Source organism: Rhincodon typus, chromosome 24 (assembly GCF_021869965.1).
Source record: "Rhincodon typus isolate 14 chromosome 24, sRhiTyp1.1, whole genome shotgun sequence".
Taxonomy (NCBI): domain Eukaryota; kingdom Metazoa; phylum Chordata; class Chondrichthyes; order Orectolobiformes; family Rhincodontidae; genus Rhincodon; species Rhincodon typus.
Genome location: NC_063355.1, coordinates 24,562,087 through 24,580,479, shown reverse-complemented (window position 1 = coordinate 24,580,479; position 18,393 = coordinate 24,562,087). Strand labels below are relative to the sequence as shown.

The 18,393-nt window shown below is 41.9% G+C and overlaps 1 protein-coding gene across 1 annotated transcript in view; it reads right to left on the bottom strand.

The window, feature by feature from the left end:
• Window positions 1-18,144, bottom strand: part of LOC109935118 (coiled-coil domain-containing protein 63-like) — a 60,848-nt gene extending 42,704 nt beyond the window's left edge. Inside the window, exon 1 of the mRNA XM_048611722.1 lies at window positions 17,993-18,144. Coding sequence (XP_048467679.1) covers window positions 17,993-18,144 — 152 coding nt within the window. The remainder of the gene's footprint in view (window positions 1-17,992) is intronic.
• Window positions 18,145-18,393: the final 249 nt, after the last annotated feature.

The following is an 18,393-nucleotide window of genomic DNA, read 5'->3' as shown; positions in this document are numbered from 1 at the left end:
CCTTAGATTTTCTACATTTCCAGCCACCTGCCCATTCGATTAGACTACCAATGTCCTGTTGCATTCTTTCACGACTTGATACATGCTTAAATTTTGTGATATAACAAATATTAACAGTTTCTTCTTCATTCTAAAGGTCATTCATGTTTCCAGTAAATACAATTCAAGCACAGACTCCTCTGGAACTCAGTTCTAGCCAAACCAAAAAATTCTTGTATCCATAAACTTTACCTGCTGCCCTCCAGTCACTTCCCATTCACTGTGGTCATGTTGTTTTTAAGTCTATGCCCCATTATTCCTTTTTGAAAATTCATGTAAACTGCACACATTGTTGGTAAGCATCTTCAGTTTCTTCACAGAATTCTACAGGGCCAGTTAAGCATGAGCTTGTCTTTTAGAAATCTGATGGACCTGACTTAATCATGACTAGCAAATTCATTCTGCATTGCTGGGTGATAAATTAACTTGTTCAAAACTCAATGGCTCGCACAAAATTAAAATTGTGCCCATTCATTCCAGAGGAAGGAATCTTAAGCCCTGCCAAGGTGGGCACAGAGGTGGGTGGGTGCTGTGAATAGCATTGCCTGCCTACATGTTGATTCCCTTGTTCCAACCCATCCCAGACCATTCATCCAGAGGTGAAATGCCTATCCTCCCACAAGCAGCAGGTAGCTTATTATTAATTGTATTCCAGTGCAGACATGCACCATAATAATTCTGTGTGAGACACTCATCATTAGAGGTATCCAGAGCCCAGCAGGCAGTGGGGAGACAGTGTAATTACCTGGAGGTAGCCTTCTGGCAAAGACTGCCTGTTTGGGTTAACAATGATAGCCAGACAGCTGAACTTGAGTTTAATTTTGAAAAGGTTGGAGAGATGACATCTCCATTTTGATGCACCCTCCCTTTTACCTGCCGTGACAACCAGTTGCTGTTTCCGATAGGAAGCCCCAGCATTGCCTCAAAATTAGAGGGAGTACATTTAGGACTGAATTGAGGAGGAACTTCTTCACCCAAAGGGTTGTGAATCTATGGAATTCCCTGCCCCGTGAAGTAGTTGAGGCTTCCTCATTGAATGTTTTTAAAGTTAAGATAGATAATTTTTTGAACAGTAAAGGAAGTAAGGGTTATGGTGAGAGTGTGGGTAAATGGAGCTGAGGCCACGAAAAGATCAGCCATGATCTTATTGAATGGTGGGGCAGGTTCAGGGGGCCAGATGGCCTACTCCTGCTCCTGGTTCTTATGTTCTTTAAGAGCCCACCCACTGTCCTAGATAGGATGGCTAACCTAACATTTGAACACAAATTGGTTAATTTCGGTGAAATCACAGAGCAATGATTGCTTCCCACACAGCGCAGTTTTCTCATCGTCATTTGAGCCTGGCAGCAGAAACCTGAAGCCCACAGGGAAAACTCTGCCCTCGTAGTTTATTAACAACTGAAGTAAGACCAGCTGGCCTATATTTTCTGTTTCATTCCTGTCCCATTTTTTGAAAAAGTCTTATTTGCTGCCCTCCAGTTCTCTGACAGAATTTATTCAAGAGAACTTTAGAATTTATAGTCAGAGTCTCAACTATTTCTCTCCAGATTAAGTCCTAGTGATTTGAGTATTTTGATCAGTGTGACATTCCTATGTTCCATACTAGTCATAACACTCGACCCTAAATATGAAGACCATAATTATGGAATTTTATCCCAAGAATATATACCTGTAAATGGTACTGCGTTTAGATGTTTTAGTCTCTCCCTTTGCATCTTTAACACAAATGACAAAAGACATCCCATCCTTCACATGCTGAGTTCAGTCACCAAATTAGTTCCTAAAAGCTATCATTATCTTTTCTATTCTGCCTGCAGACATACAGGTAAGCAGCACTGGAATTAAATGACTCATATGCCCTTCTCTTCTGTTTAGATGATTAATACCAAGTTCCTGGATACTCATTGCAATTGGGGCTGACATCTAGTTCTGAATTAACAATTAAGTGAATGCCCAGCAACCATTCACAATACCCACAAAGTCATGGAATTCAGGTGTAAATTAATCTCTACATCAGCTATTTCATATTACGGTCAAATTGCAAAGTATTACATTTCTGTACTCAGTGGCAGAATCATATAACTGAGCTGAATCCTTCAATTCAAAACAGGAGAGAACATCTATGATGAGACAATGGCCTAATGGTATTATCATTAGACTATTAATCCAGAAATTCAGCTAATGTTCTGGGGACCTTGGTTCGGACTCCACCACAGCAGATGACGGAATTTGAATTCAATTTAAAAAAAAACTCTGGAATTAAGAATCTACTGGTGATTATGAAATCATTGTCGATTGTCAGAAAAACCCATCTGATTCACTAATGTCCTTCAGGGAAGGAAATCTGCCATCCTTATCTGGTCTGGCCTACATGTGACTCCAGACCCACAGCAATGTGGTTGACTCTCAACTGCCCTCTGAAATGGCCTAGCAAGCCATTCAGTTGTACCAATCGCTATAAAGCCTCAAAGAAATGAAACTGGATGGATCACCCGGCATCAATCTAGGCACCAGAAAAGACGATGGCAGAAGCAATCCTGTCGTCCCTGCAAAGTCCTCCTTACTAATGTCTGGCTAATGGCTAGTGCCAAAATTGGGAGAGCTGTCTCACAGACAAGTCAAGCAACAGCGTGACATAGTCATACCCATGCAATCATACGTTACAGACAATGTTCCGGACACCACCACCATCCCCAGATATGTCCTGTCCCACTGACAGGACAGACCCAGCAGAGGTGGTGGCACAGTGGTATACAGTCACGACGGAGTTGCTGTGGGAGTCCTCAACATTGACTCCAGACCCCATGAAGTCTAGTGGCTTAGTGATAAACATGTGCAAGGAAACCTGCTGCTGATTACCACATACTGTCCTCCCTCTGATGAATCGGTACTCTTCAATTTTGGACAACACTTAGAGGAAGTACTGAGGATGGCAAGGACACAAAATGTATGCTGGGTAGGGGATTTCAACATCTACCACCAAGCGTGGCTTAGCAGCAGCATTACTGATCAAGCTGGTCAGGTCCTAAAGGACATAGCTAATAGACTGGTTCTTTGGCAGGTGGTGACAGAACCAACAACTGGGAAAAACACCTCGTCCTTACCAATTTACCAGCTGCAGAAGCATCTGTCCATGACAGTATTGGTAAGAGTGATCACCGCACAATCCTTGTGGAGACGAAGTCATGCCTTCACACTGAGAATAATCTCCAACGTGTTGTGTGGCACTATCACTGTGCTAAATGTGACAGACTTCAAACAGATTTAGTAATTCAAGACTGGGCATCCATGAGGCGCTGTGGGCCATCAACAGTAGCAGAATTGTAGGCCAGCACAATCTGTAACCTCATGGCCCAGCATTTCCACCACTCAACCATTACCATCAAGCAAGGGGATCACCCCTGATTCAATGGAGAGTGCAGGAGGACATGCCAAGACATGCAGCACCAAGTATATATGAAGATGAGGTGAAGCCACAAAACAGGACTACTTGCACGCCAAACAGCATAAACAGCAAATGATAGACAGAGATAAGCGATCCCACAACCAATGGATTGGACCTGAGGTTTGTATCCTGCCAAATCCAGTCATGAACAGTGTTGGACAATTAAACAACTCACTGCAGGAGGCAGCTCCACAAAATATCCCTATGATGTAAACCCGGCACAACAGTGCAAAAGATAAGGCTGAACCTTCTGCAGCAATCTTCAGCCAGGAGTACAGAGTCGATGATCCACCTTGGCCTCCTCCAGTCGTCCCCAGGTTTACAGATACCAGTTTTCAGCCAATTCGAGTCACTCCACGTGATATCAAGAAATGGTTCGTAACACTGTATACTGCAAAGGCAAGGACCCTGACAGCATCGAAGACATGCTCCAGAACTTGCTTCTCCCCTAGCCAAGCTGTTCCAATATAGTTGCATGTACCCAACAATGTGGCAAATTGCCCAAATCTGTCCTGTAAGTAATGCAGGACAAATCTAACCTGGCCAATTACCACCTGATTAGTCTACTCTCAATCATCAGTAAAGTGATGGAAGGTGTCATCAACAGTGTCATCAAACAGCATCTGCTCAGCAATAACCTGCTCCATCAGCTCAGCTCCTGACCTCATTTCACCCTTGGTGCAAACATGGACAAAATACCTGAACTCCAGAGGTGAGGTGAGAGTGAGAGCCCTTGACATCAAGGCTACATTTAACTGAGTGTGGCATCAAGGAGCCCTAGTAAAATTGGAATCACTGGGTATCAAGGGGCAAATTCTCCGGTGGTTGGAGTCATTCCTGACACACAGGAAGATGGTCGTGGTTGCTGGAGGTTAGTCATTTCAGCTCCAGGACATCGCTGCTGGAGTTCCACAGAGTTGTGTCCTAGGCCCAACCATCTTCAGCTGCTTCATCAATGACCATTCCCCCCAATCATAACGTCAGAAGTGGGGATGTTCGCCAATGATTGCACAGTGTTCAGCACCTTTTGCGACTCCTCACATACTGAGGCAGCCCATGTTCAAATGCAACAAGATCTGGACAATATCCAGGCGTGGGCTGACAAGTGACAAATAACATTTGTGCCGTACAAATGCCAGGCTATGACCATCACCAACAAAAGACAATTTAACCACTGCCCCTGACATTCAATAGTGTTACTATCACTGCATCCCCCACTGTCAACATCCTGGGGGTCATCATTGACCAGAAACTCAACTGGACTCACCACATAAACACAATGGCTACAAGAGCAGGTTAGATGCTAGGAATAATGCGACGAGTATCTCACCTCCTGACTCCACAAAGCCTGTCCACCATCTACAAGGCACAAGTCAGGAGTGTGATGGAATATTCCCACTTGCCTGGATGAGTGCAGCTCCAATAACACTCACGAATCTTGGCATCATCCAGAACAAGGCAGCCCGCTTGACTGGCATCACATCCACAAGTATCCACTCCCTCCACCACCGACACTCAGTTGCAGCAGTGGTACTATCTACAAGATGTACTGCAGAAATTCACCAAAGATCCTCAGACAGCACCTTCCAAACCCACAACCACATCCATCGAGAAGGACAAGGGCAGCAGATACATGGGAATACACCACCTTCAAGTTCCCCTCCAAGCCACTCACCATCCTGGGAATACATTGCCATTCCTTCACTGTCACTGGGTCAAAATCCTGAAAACCTGCAGTGGTTCAAGAAGGCAGCACACCACCACCTTTTCAAGGGCAACTAGGGATGGGCAATAAATGCTGGCCAGCCAGCGATGCCCACATCCCATAAATAAATTTTTAAAATTACTTTGAGTTGAATTGTCTCGGCCCTGTAGACATGGGTTTGAATCTGGGGAGAAGGGCTAGGAAAGTGGGGGGAGCTGCATTGGACCTGCTGCCTGATGTATTTCTGCCTCCAGGGATCTTTCTCAAGAAACATTGAAGGCTGAGTTGGCTACCCAATCCACAGATATGGGAAGCCAATTAATGCAATCAAGGCCCCAGTTAGCCATAGAGCCTTTCATTTTATGTCTAAGGATGTCTCCATATTGAGGTCATCTCTCCTGGCAGAGCTGCCAATATGACATTGCTGTGAATCCACTGATTGGGTTTGCAGACTTAGAAACCTGCCCACCATCCTTAGCAGATGGCCTGGGGAGATGGTCAGTTAGGAGACAGTCTCCCAGGAGTCACTTTGCTAACATCAGTGAGCTAAGGATCCACAAATAGACCTAATGCCAACCAGAAAATCCAGCTTCTTATCTCAGTTCATTACCTTCTGCTCAGAAAAGCAATGTCATAAAACAGAATTAGTAAACAATAACACCAGCTATGAGCAATACTATAATTAACTTCTATGCTTGAACTGAATTTAAAACTTTCACCTTTCCACTTTACATAAGTTACTTATTTCTTATTTAGTGAATCATGCATCAGAAAAAGAATTTATAGTGTTATGAATTCCTTTTCTATTTTTAGGTAGGTCATGATGAAATAAAATATTGCAGAATATTGGGATCAAAGTGCTGTACCAGAGAATCATAAAGTTCATGGCAGATTTCACGTACAATTGGAAACTGTTTCAAGCTTCTGGGTAAACTATCTCTCTTCTTGATGGTTTAAGCATATTTTAGCATATGGTATGGCTTTCCTAAAAGCAGAGGGAAAATGGGGGAGAGATACCACTTCCCCATAGCAACAGGCTCTATGTGCTCCGACTTAATAAATTGAAATATTTGCTAGAAGTATAAAAGCTAATGCTAAAAAAGAAATCAGGAGGCGACATAACTTAAGTCAATTTATGCATTCCTCTTATTGGACATAAGTATGATCAAACTTTGGGAAAGAATTGCATGCAACATTACATGATGCAAGTCTCATCTATGAAATCTGACTGAGAACAGAAACATGGTGAAGGATTAGCAGCAAGGTTGTGAACAGCTTGGCTTATTCATTTCAGAATGGTTCCAAAGAGAGGGATGAGAAACAGAATTTGGAGTGGGGACTGAAAACAAAGGTCTGAATCCTCCAGGGCCATAAACAATGTGAACTCTGTTGAGAAACATGGGAGAATCATGTGAGAAATCATGCGAGGTCCTTCTCAACATCAGAGGCAACTCATTGTGTTTTCCAAAAGAGTTCTAAGCGTCAAGCCGGGATTCTTGCTAGGGAGCAGTGAGATGCCTATTAACAGGGATTATTGTTTGTTGTTGGCCTCGTTAACTAAAAAACCTGCATTATTAATTTGCAGCTTCCTATCCAATCACCTTCCTCAGGGAAACTAGATGTCAGCAATTTCTAACATGAAAGAGTGGGTAACTGAGAGCATCAGTTCACTGCCTCTCTGGACTGCTAACCTGGACACCTGTCAACAACACCTCAAGGAAACATTCCAGAGATGCTGTATGCACCTTCTTCTTCACCCATCCCCCTCCACATTCCCTTATTAAGCTGAACAACTCTGCACACAGTAGCTCCAATGTTCCACACACAGTGATTGGTGTAGACACACCAATCGTGGCACTGACTGTCAGTTCTCAAAGTTGCTGCCTTGTTTGGGCCTTAGAGACCTGCACAGCTAGTACAAAAATTCAAGGGAATGCTGCCATCCCTCCCACCCTCTAAACCCACTCCCCTCCATATATAAGGATACTGGCATCCATCACCTACCAGCCTCTCAGGACCCACATAGCATTTCTCTGTTCCACTTACAGGATATGTATACACTTTAAAGCAAGACTTCAGGGCACAATGTTGCTACAAAGACACTTTGTACACAGATATATGCATCCAGCTCATAGATTGAACCAAACTGCATCTCAAAACTGTTTTCTTCCTCTCCCAGTGCCCATTTGCCTTCAGCCTACCTGCACCCTCACAGCATCTCTGCCTTGCCTTTTTGTGCTTTGTTCCCTCAGCAAGATATACCAGGCTCATCGTACTTGTGCCTTGCCTTGCAGATTAGCACTGACGCATAGCATGGAAGCTTGTCATGGTTTCAGCAGTGCTCAGTCAGCCTTCAGTCAGAGGGGCAGAGCATGGTAAGCCAAGGGAGCCTCTGATATCAGTCCAGAGGCTTGGACATGGTCTGACGGCCAACGGGTGGCCAAGCTTGATGATGCAGTTCAGCAGCAGGAAAAGCTGAACATTTAAGAATCCCATAAAAGAAACCCTTGTGACAAAATTCAACAAGGTTGTACCTACACTGAATGGCAAAAGCATTTCAAACTTGGTAAGAGACCTGCTTCAGCAGGAGAATTAGGAATTTCTGGAGTTGGAGTATTAGCCACTCCAAGACAGTCACAAATTGTATTGATCAGGGTTTTTCCAGAGAATGAATAGACATCAGAGACTCTGGGAGTAAAGCTAAAATCCCAGGTGGGTAAGGGAAAAGTTTTAACCATTACAGGTTGGGAAAGTTAGAAGTGTATAAAAGTGCTTGATAGAGTAGGCACCATAAGGTGTGGCTACAGTAAGAGGTATCAAGGCACACAGAAGCAATTCAAATGAAGGTAACGTACATAGTGATAGTGCAAAGTCAGTCTTAAAGAGTAAAGGAGTATACTTGAAACCTGATGAGATAAGGTCAAACTGAAGAAGAACATTAACTGACTTTATTAATGCCACAGAAATGTTGGATAATGAGTTATTAGAACTGTTGTAAAGGCAGGAAGCATTTATCAAAACCACAGACAGTGGAAATCATTCAGGAAAAACAATTTTAAAACAGAGAATATTTTTAGAACTGCAAACAGCAGAATTCAGCCAGAAAAAACCTATTCAAGCAAGCATCATTATTAAAGCTGCAGGTAACAGAATTTCATTCCGTAATGCTGTTTAGCTCTCAAATTCATCCAGAGAAGTTGAAAGAAAGGCAGGGGTCCTCCATTTTACCTGCAAAAGACAGGAATCTTCCATTTTAGCTGCAGAAGTTGTGAATCCTCTACTTTGACTCCAATAAAGATGGGAAAACCCTCCAAATACATCACAGAGCAACAGTACTGCTATTAAGCAAGGAAAATAAATAATCATATGAGGGAAAAAATGGAATCAGAAATAACACTGCCATGAAGATTTAATTTCAGAGATTGACCAAATAAAACTCAAAGTTACACCTCTTCGAAAAAAATGCAAATATTAAGATAGAGAATAACTTCCAAATTAGTTACAAAATCACAAGTTAATATGCATCTATATAGCATCAGGAGTATAGTTGATGACCTTATAGCTTGACAAGGTATAAAAAAGCAACAGAAATTCTTGAAGCAGTATTGAAAGCCTTTGACAATTAGTTTAGCCTCAAAACATATAAAATTCTTGAAAGTGCAAGATTTAAAAGAAGAGTTCAGCATCCAGGGAGTCCGTAGATCATCTCATTAATTATCTCTACACATCAGAATATAGTGATTTAAAGACTGAGTTCATAAGAGACAGAATTGTTGTTAGAGTTGCTGATGAGTCTTTGTCAGATAGATTACAGTCAAAAGAAGATTTTACTCTCAAAAATGCCACGTAGTTGGTGAATGAAACCAATATTCAGAATCAGCACAGATCAATCAAGATCACCTTATGATAAAAGATCAGCAGAATCCATCCATTTATTAAGGTACAAAGCCATAAAAAAAACATGAAAAACTAGTACAGGCAGCAGGAGAGACTCCAAATTCTAAAGAAGTCATTTTAGAAAATGTATTGAAATAGGTCACAGTCACAGAAGAGCAAGAAGTCAAAAAGCTACCTGCACAAAGTGTTTAATAGGTAGAACAAAAGTACAAAGTGTTCCTTGAGGAAATTGGTAATCTAGATCTAGCCCTTGGCAAGAGGATGTCAATGACCATCTCATTGATTTCAAGCTGAATGCAGAGACAAGTGTCACTATATTATTGAATAGTGGTTGAAAATATACTCTCCATAGCCAATAACATTGGAACCACACAGTTCACAGGGTACACCATTTAAACTTAAAGGTATACTATTAGCATCTCTCACGAGGTGTCAGATTGTAGAGAACATTTACGTACTCCATAATCAGAAGTTCTCACTCTTGAGTATGAAGAGATGTCTTGACCTCAATCTTCTTCAAATGATGGAAGGGTTCAGACTGGTTAAAGTAAAAACAACTGCTCCAGGACAACCAGCCATACAACAGAAGGTCAATGAATATTTGGTTAAAGAACACCAGACAAAGGAAAACTCTTGGAAGATTTCATCATGCTTCCTGGACTAATGGTGGTACCCAGACAGAAGACAGAATCTACAAAGATTGTTGCCATATGTAAATTGTCTCATGATGTCAACAAGACACAGAGGCCAGCAAACCATAATCAGCTTAACCAAATACGACAGGGACAGAACAGAGATTAAACATGTCTTACCATTCGCTGATATTCTATTGAAATACCCAGTGGGCTGGCCAGGAAAACATATTTTGAACACTGACAACAGTTTACAATCCTGAAGAACTGATGGAAGGGCAATACCTGAAATGTTGACTGCTCCTTTCCTCCAGATGCTGCCTGGCTTGCTGTATCCTTCCAGCCTCCCTGTTTGTCCACCTGGATTCCAGCACCTGCAGTATTTGTTTTGTCTTTACAATTGTGTAGAAGCCTGAAATCTCCAAAGACATTGAAGACCTCATAGCCCAGTTTGAAACCCACGATTATACATGATTGGCAAAAAATGTTTTCCACTAATGTCACTATTGCAAAGAGTTCAGACTGCAAGAATCAGCAAGGGTTGCAAGCAAACATTAGAAGCCAATGAGTAGTATGCCCCACTTGAGCTCATTAATTCATCTTTAACTGAGATAACTGAGAGTGCGACACTGCTTGGTGAACAAATAGTAATGACAGATTTAAGTTCAATGTGAAATGCTGAGGTGATATGGAAGACATAATTTCAAATGGAGAATTTATTTCCTTATCTACCCAGGAAGAATCCTTAATATCAGTGACATAGATCATGCCAAGCAATACTTCATCCTCAACTGGTAGAGTTGAGGAAGTGAACATGGTGATTTTGCAATACTGCAATTACTGAGGGCGAATGAAAGCATCCAACATAATCAACAAGTGTCTCTACATATCAATGCAGATTGAGAATAAAATTCTGCTGACACTAACTGAAGATGTGTTGTAAACAATCCCATCTATGGAAGCTCCCACTGAGAAAGGACAACCAATGTCCACAGACCCAAGATATGGTCAGAGATAAAAGAGTAATTGCCTTGGTGGGAGATCAGTTTAGGTTTTGAAAGAATAAGAGCAACCATCCAAATTCTCCTCATAGTCTGTGTAACAATGTCTATCATATAAATGTAATCTGTCACTAGTTGCTAACATGCAATAAACTACATCTTGTTTACGATAAGTGCTGCTTCTCGTTAGACCAGCAAATGCTTTTCCTCTACCATACAAGACCAAATGGTCCTGAACAACCCTATCCTGAAAGAGGATGGTTGCAGTGAACCTACCTCATGGTTAACAATAATGCAGACTGCCTAATGCAACACTTTCCTACGTACCACACACCACAAATCTTAGCCTTGTAACTTTCTCCTTTCCGATACCCAGGATGTGCAACTTAGTCAAGTCAGGCAAGTTCAAACATTTATCATCATGACTGTGATCTATGGTGTCTCAGCATTTCTGCAATCTGTCCTCCAACAGTTTACTAGGATTGCTGATATGCTGTAATGGAGTATAAACCTGCTTGCGCCCTCTCAGGAAGATAGCATGTGTCCTTGCAACCCTGCTAGTTTACCAGTGCCTTCGAGTTGCCTTTCAACAAGTCAGCTGCAACCCATACCAAGTTGGTGCGGTCATATCTGGGCCTCCTCAAAGATCATCTGTAGTCCCCTCCACTGAAAATCAGCATCGTTCCACCAGCCATTTTGCATAAGATGTTAGGGCAGGCAGAAAGACATGGGAGTCAGACATTAATGGAATTCACAAAATTAATTAGCAAATAATATTGAATGATTTAATGTACAAATTTGTTTTAGAATGCTTGTTATGTGTTGTTTTTTACTTTTTGCATTGAGACTAAGGGACACTGTGATGGTCATTGATAGATGAAAGGTTAGGTGTGGGACTGTTGATGAATGGAGAATTTGGGTTGTGGTTACAGGTATAACAGTTGAGCGAGATCTTCATAGTCAGCCTGACCAGAGAGGGGCCACCTGGCTTTCTTCTTCTCTTCCTCCTGCTTATCATCAGCCCTCCTCCTTATCATCATCCTAATCATCATCATGCTCCTGCTCCTCTGCTGTTTGCAACATGGCTTTGGGAAGTGTTATCCCCTCATGACTGCAAGTTTGTCCAGCATGCAGAACAGCACAATTACCTTGACACTTACTCTGCCAAGCAACATAGGAACCCCCACCCCACCGAGGTCTGTATGCAATAGAAATTATTCCGCTATTTCAATATTCTGCTCTATCACATTTTATGTGACTGCATGGATTTGTATGCATGCTACCCTCATGTGCATGGATTGTATACCAGGCTCAACAGTCAAGCCAGTGGACAGCCCAGTAGTTACCCTTTGGTGTCCCAGGACCCTCCCCAGAAGGTGTGGAGCCCAGGGTAAATCCCATTGTGCAGGCCCTCTCACCTGAGAAAAATTACATTGTATGCTCTTCACCCTAACCAGTTTTTCAATTTTTCTTTCTGTTCCATGAATGAAGGTCTCCAAGTCTGGAGGTTTAACTTGATTCACCACTGCCTTCCATATATTCCCCTTTTATAGGTTATAATTCCATGAAGACCAGTTTGCAATAATGGCGCCTTGCTACCTTAAAACTAAACTGGAAACAAAATGAAAGGTTACACAATGCCACTGTCACCCAAAGGTCACTTACACCCTGGCTTCACTTCGTCACAGGTAACTATAGTCCCAATGTGGGTCCCCCACTACCAGAGCATGGGGCCTGGATGTGCCATAGTGATTCAGGTGAAATTGGTACAGCAGATTGCTGCAGGGTACTGGGCAGTGACCTATGCGATTCTTGTCCTATGGTCACACACAAAACAAATACATAAACAAAAGTTGACATGCAGCACCTGCAAAGCAATGTGTGTGCAACCTACACCATGGAAGACCCTGCAATGCCCTGTATGCTCATTGCTCCCTGGCAGGAGATATTAAATACCAGAGGTTAGAATGCTGTTAGGCAGAGTCCAGTCATTTCATTTGCTAGTAAGAATTTTCTTTCTAGCTCACACACCTCAAACTCTAACACTACTGATTGCTTGTACACCACACACATGCAGTCTAGGATCATAAAATTCCTACAGTGTGGAAACAAGTCCACACCAGCCCTCCGAGGAGCATCCCGCCCAGCCCAATCCCCCTACCCTTTCCCTGTAATCCTGCATTACCTATGGCTAACACACCTAACCTACACATCCCTGAACACTATGGGCAATTTAGCATGGACAATCCACCTAGCCTGCACATCTTTGGACTGTGGGAGGAAACTGAAGCACCCAGTGGAAACCCACACAGACACGGGGAGAATGTGCAAACTCCACACAGTCACCCAAGGGTGGAATCGAACCCAGGTTCCTGGTGCTATGAGGCAGCAGTGCTAACCACTGAGCCACCGTGCCACCCTCATACAATTATCTCTTAATTAACATATAATCATCATGAGTTCCTTGGTTCTACTTGGGCCATTAGGCATCCCTGCCAGCTGCCAGTGGATGATAACAAGAAATAGTTAAGTAGATTTAGCTGTTAAGAAATAGGGAGCCTTAGTCACCAACCTTAACAACAATCTGAGGTTGCTGGTGTGGATGTAGCAGGGGAAAATATCAACTAGGAGATCCTTACAGAAGTTCAGATTCTCTAAGGTTTTGGAGTAGATTCGTAGCTCGGGTTCAATCGACTCCAGAGTTTAAAAACCTGGTGGGAAAACACAACTGCGCTTCATCAGAGGCTGCACTGATGATGTTACCCAGCAGGGTAATGAAACATCTGCGGAACAACAACGAACCAGCTTGGCGAGCCAACCAACTACAAGCAGTCCAGATTCTTTGCTAAATTTATGTACAAAACTTGTTGCTTGACAATTCAGGGTGGATATGACCTCCTGTTGAGAACAATTTTCTCCCTTTCCCCTTTATCTAGTACCTTGCTGTGTAAACTTTGTTTCTTCTCCAAGTCATGCTGTATTCCACAGGGAATGGCTACTAGTGTACCCATATCTGGAAATAATTGTCTAGTACAGAAGTCTTGAAGGCAACAAAACTTCCTTCAGCATCTGCCATACCACTTCTTGTAAACTTTCCAATTTTAAAGAGCATCAAACAGGTGCAGAATTGGAGTAACAGCTGTAAGAAATCATCAGCAAGCAACCTGCCAGCGGATGACAATTCATTTAAAAAATGCTTGAGTCCTTCCTTCTGCTTAATGTGTATTCAGCTGTGCAAGGTACAGCAAGGGTGTTAGGTGGAGCATTGAACTGCTGATATCGAATGAGCTTTGTATGCTGTCGATACAGTGTGGAGCTGGAGGAACCCAGCAGGTCAGGCAGCATCAAAGGAGTAGCAGAGTCAACGTTTAGGGCCTAGACTCTTCATCAGGCTTTGTATCCTGGCTGATGACCTATTCTTCCTGCTCTGCTTACTTCCAGCAGCATTCACTGTGGCACTGACATTTTCATGGTGCCCAAAAAGTGCCTGCATACACTGCAGATGCCATTTTAGTCCTCAAACATCACATAACAACGAAACATGCTATCAATCTAAATTTCACACCACTTGTTGCAGGCCTTAACTGCCACACAAAGTTATTTAACATGCAAATTGAATATTTTATCATTATGCTTTGTATACATAGTTATTCTTTGTATATCTTAACCAACTATGCAAATGTAATGGTCTGATTTGATCTCTGCACAGCTCCAGGGTTACTTAAAAATTAATAGTTCAGTCTAATTAAATAACCCTGCAATGATCATTGGGGCTTCTTAGTTTCAAATAACTGTCAACTGCGAGGAGACAGTAAGGACTGCAGATACTGGAAGACAGAGTCAATAGGTGTGAAGCTGGAAAAGCATAATAGGTCAGACAGCATCCGAAGGGCAGGAAAGTCAATGTTTCAGACTAAAACCCTTTGTCAGCACCGGGGTGGGGGCAGGGAGCCCATAAGTAAACGGTGGTGGGGGGGTTGTTGGGGGATGGGTGGGACATGAGATAAGGCTGGGAGGTGGAGGGATTTTGAAGCTGATGAGGTCAATATTAAGGCGATTAGACTGTAAGCTCCCAAGGTGAAATATCAGGTGTTGTTCCTCCAGTTTACATTCACTCTGGCAATGGAGGAGGCCAAGGATGGATGTGTTGCCAGGGGAGTGGGAGGAGGAATTAAAATGGATGGCAACTGGAAGGTTGGGTTGGTTGGTGCGTGCAGAGCATAGATACTCCATGAACTGGTCCCCAAGACTGTGTTTGGTCTCCCCGATATAGAGGAGACCATATTGGGAGCAATGGATACAATATATCAGGTTGGATGAAGTGCAGGTGAAACTCCAGATCTGGAAGGATTGTTTGGGGCCTTGGACGGAGGTGAGAGGGGAGGTGTAGGGGCTGGTGTTACATCTCTTGCGGTTGATTTTCCTGCTCCTCGGATGCTGTCTGACCTGCTGTGCTCTACCAACTATCAAATGCGTTCTAAATTCATGTGCATAATTGAACAATTGCACAATTTTTGCTGCTTGAACTGTATGGCTGGCTATCTGAACAGGACCAAACCAGCTGATAGTCCTTGCAACATTAACTCTACTTAGGTGAGGGTTACAATTCCTGTGCAATTTTTGGTTTGCTTTTTATATATTGTGACTGAGTTATGAGAACCACAACAAAGCGAAAAGTAGTGGAGACATTATTTTTATCATGCTAAGTGTCATTCCTCGAGGGATAAAGTAAAAAATGTGATCCCTGGGCTCTGCTCTGGATTGAACAGCATGTATTGTTTTATGAATAAATGTTCTTTCTCTTCTGTTCATTCTCTGCTTGTCATCTTCCTAAATGGGATACAAAACTTATTGAGATGAAGAAATCTCTTCACATCACATAGTGTCATAGAACCACAGTGGATTTGCACAATGTTGATAGGCATTATGTAGAAGAATGAGGTGAATCCAGTTAACTGGGCTGCTGGCTTGCAATGCAGAATAATGTCAACAGTGCAAGTTCAATCCCCACACTGGCTGAGGTCACCTCGAAGATCCCACCTTTTTGACCTCGCCCCCACCTGAGGAGTGGTGACACTCAGGTTAAATTCACCATCGGTCATCTCTCTCTAATGAGACAGCAGCCCTATGGTCCACTGGAACTATGGTGACTAATACTACTTGAGGTGTTACTGTTTGATTGTGATAGTATACTGGAAGCTTGGACCCCAATATTTTTACGTTTCTTTTTCTGACATCATACTCCCAAATGTATTCATGTTTCCCAGATGTACATTGATAAAAATCAAAGTAGTCAGCTGTTCATATTTGTCTTGCAAACCTGTGAAAGCTGTTGTGTTGCCAGACTGTAAGAATACAGTTGTTGTTGTGTGTAAAAAGTAAGTCTGGTGACATCATATTTAAATATTAACATTTTATCAATGCCAACTCTAAACACTGGTTTTCTCATTTTCACTATCTTGGTAATCCTCTTGTATGAAAATACAGAAGAAGAAAGGATGGGGTATTTCAAGACTAGAGATTATATTTTAAGGTGAGAGGAGAGAGCTTTTAAAAAGGCATGAGGGGCAAATTTTTTACACTGAGGGTGGTCCATGTGTGGAATGAACTTCCTGAGGAAGTGGTGAATGTGGGTAAAATTGCAATGTTTAAAAAACATTTTAACAAGTACAAGAACAGGAAAGGTTTAGAGGGATATGGGCCATGTGGGACTAGTTTTGTTTGGGATTATGTTCAGCACAGACTCGTTGGAAGGGTCGGTTTCCATGCTGTATGACTCCATGTAGAACCTATATATGTGGAGGTAAATAAAAAGGGAAAGAAGTTACTAGTAGGAGTAGCCTATAGATCCCCTAATGGTTGATATACAGTGAGATAGAGAATAAATCAGGAGATAATGAGGACATGTAACAAAGGCAGTACATTAGTCAGGGGTGACTTTAATCTTCATGTAGATTGGGATAGTCACATTGGCAGACGGGCCATGAGGAATAATTTGTAGAGTGTATTCAGGATAGTTTCGTAGAGCAATATGTTGTGATCCAACCAGGAATCAGGGGTATTTTGGATCAGTGATGTACAATGAGGCAGGTTTAATAAATGATGTCAGAGTAAAAGATCCACTAGGAAACAGAGATCCATAATACAGTACAATTTAGCTTTCCGCTTGAGAGGGACGAATTTGGATCAGAAACAATTATGCTAAACTTAAACAAGGGCAATTAAAAACATAAAGAGGGCAGCTTTGGCTGAAGTGGACCAGGAAAGGAGTTTAGCAGCAAAGATATCTGAGGAACAATTGAAGACATTTAAGATAATAGTTTTTTGGCTCACAGCAAAGAATGAGAAAGAATGATTCTAGGAAAGGATTAAGCCAAACATGGCTAATCAGGGAAGTTAAGGATAGCATCAAATTGAAAGAAAAACATACAACTTGGCAAAAATTAGAGGTAAGCCAGAAGATTGAGGAAGTGTTAAAAGCCAACAAAAGACGACCAAAAAAAATGAAGAGGCAGAAGATAAAATATGAAGGTAAACTTGTAAATAATAGCAAGAATTTCTTAAAATATATCAAAAGAAAGAACAAAGCCAAAGTGAACATAAGCCCCTGAGAGAATGAGACTGGATAAATAAAAATGGGGAACAAGGTAATGGCCGAACAAATACTTTTCATCTACCTCACAACAGATGACACTAAAAGCATTCCAAAATTACCAAACAATCAATGAGCAAAAGGAGTAGAGGAAATAAAGACAATAACCATCACTAGAGAAAAAACGCTAGGGAAATTTCTGGGCCTGCTAAGTACCCTGGATCTGATAGGATTCATCCTAGGATATTAAAGGAATAGTAGATGCACTAGTAGTAACCTTCCAAGAATCCTTAGATTATAGAAAAGTCCCAGTGGAGTGGAAAATGGCCAATGTAACACATTTATTTAAAAACAGACGGAGACAAAAATGAAACAGGTAACTGTAGACCAGTTTGTTTAACATCTCATTTTGGGAAAATGTTGGTATCTCTTATAAAAAATGTAATAGCAGAGCACAATGAAATATATAATATGATCAAGCAGAGTCAGCATGGCTTCCTGAGGGTCTGAGATAGACGGCTTTTTAATTAGCGAGGGAATCAAGGACTATGGGAAAAAGGCAGGAAAGTAGAGTTGATGGTTATCAGATCAGCCATGATCTCATTCAATGGTGGAGCAGACTCGATGGGTTGAATGATCTACTTTTGCTCCTATATCTTATGATCTTATGTTCTAACTTACAGTTGACGCATGATGGTACGTTCAGATTCTTCATGGTAAGCCCTCTGATCACTTTCCAGATTGCGTAATTGATGCAGAAGTTTCAGCTTGACTGCTGCTGCTGTTGCCTCAGTTTCTGTGTCACTGTCTAATAGTGCACTCTGAGAATTCATTTTTCTTTCTGCTTTGTTGAAACAAGAAGACAAAGTACCTATTAACAATTTCTAATTTTGATTTCCTGTTTCTTTTGTATTTGCCACAAACTATATCATTCAAGAAAATGTCAAATTGCACACTAATCCGATATTTATCTCTTTAGATTATATTTCAAATGTTATGCCAAGGGCAAGACATCTCCCAAAATAGGAAAATGTAGTCAGATATCATTTGAGGAAAACCTTCCATACCTCAACAGAGATATT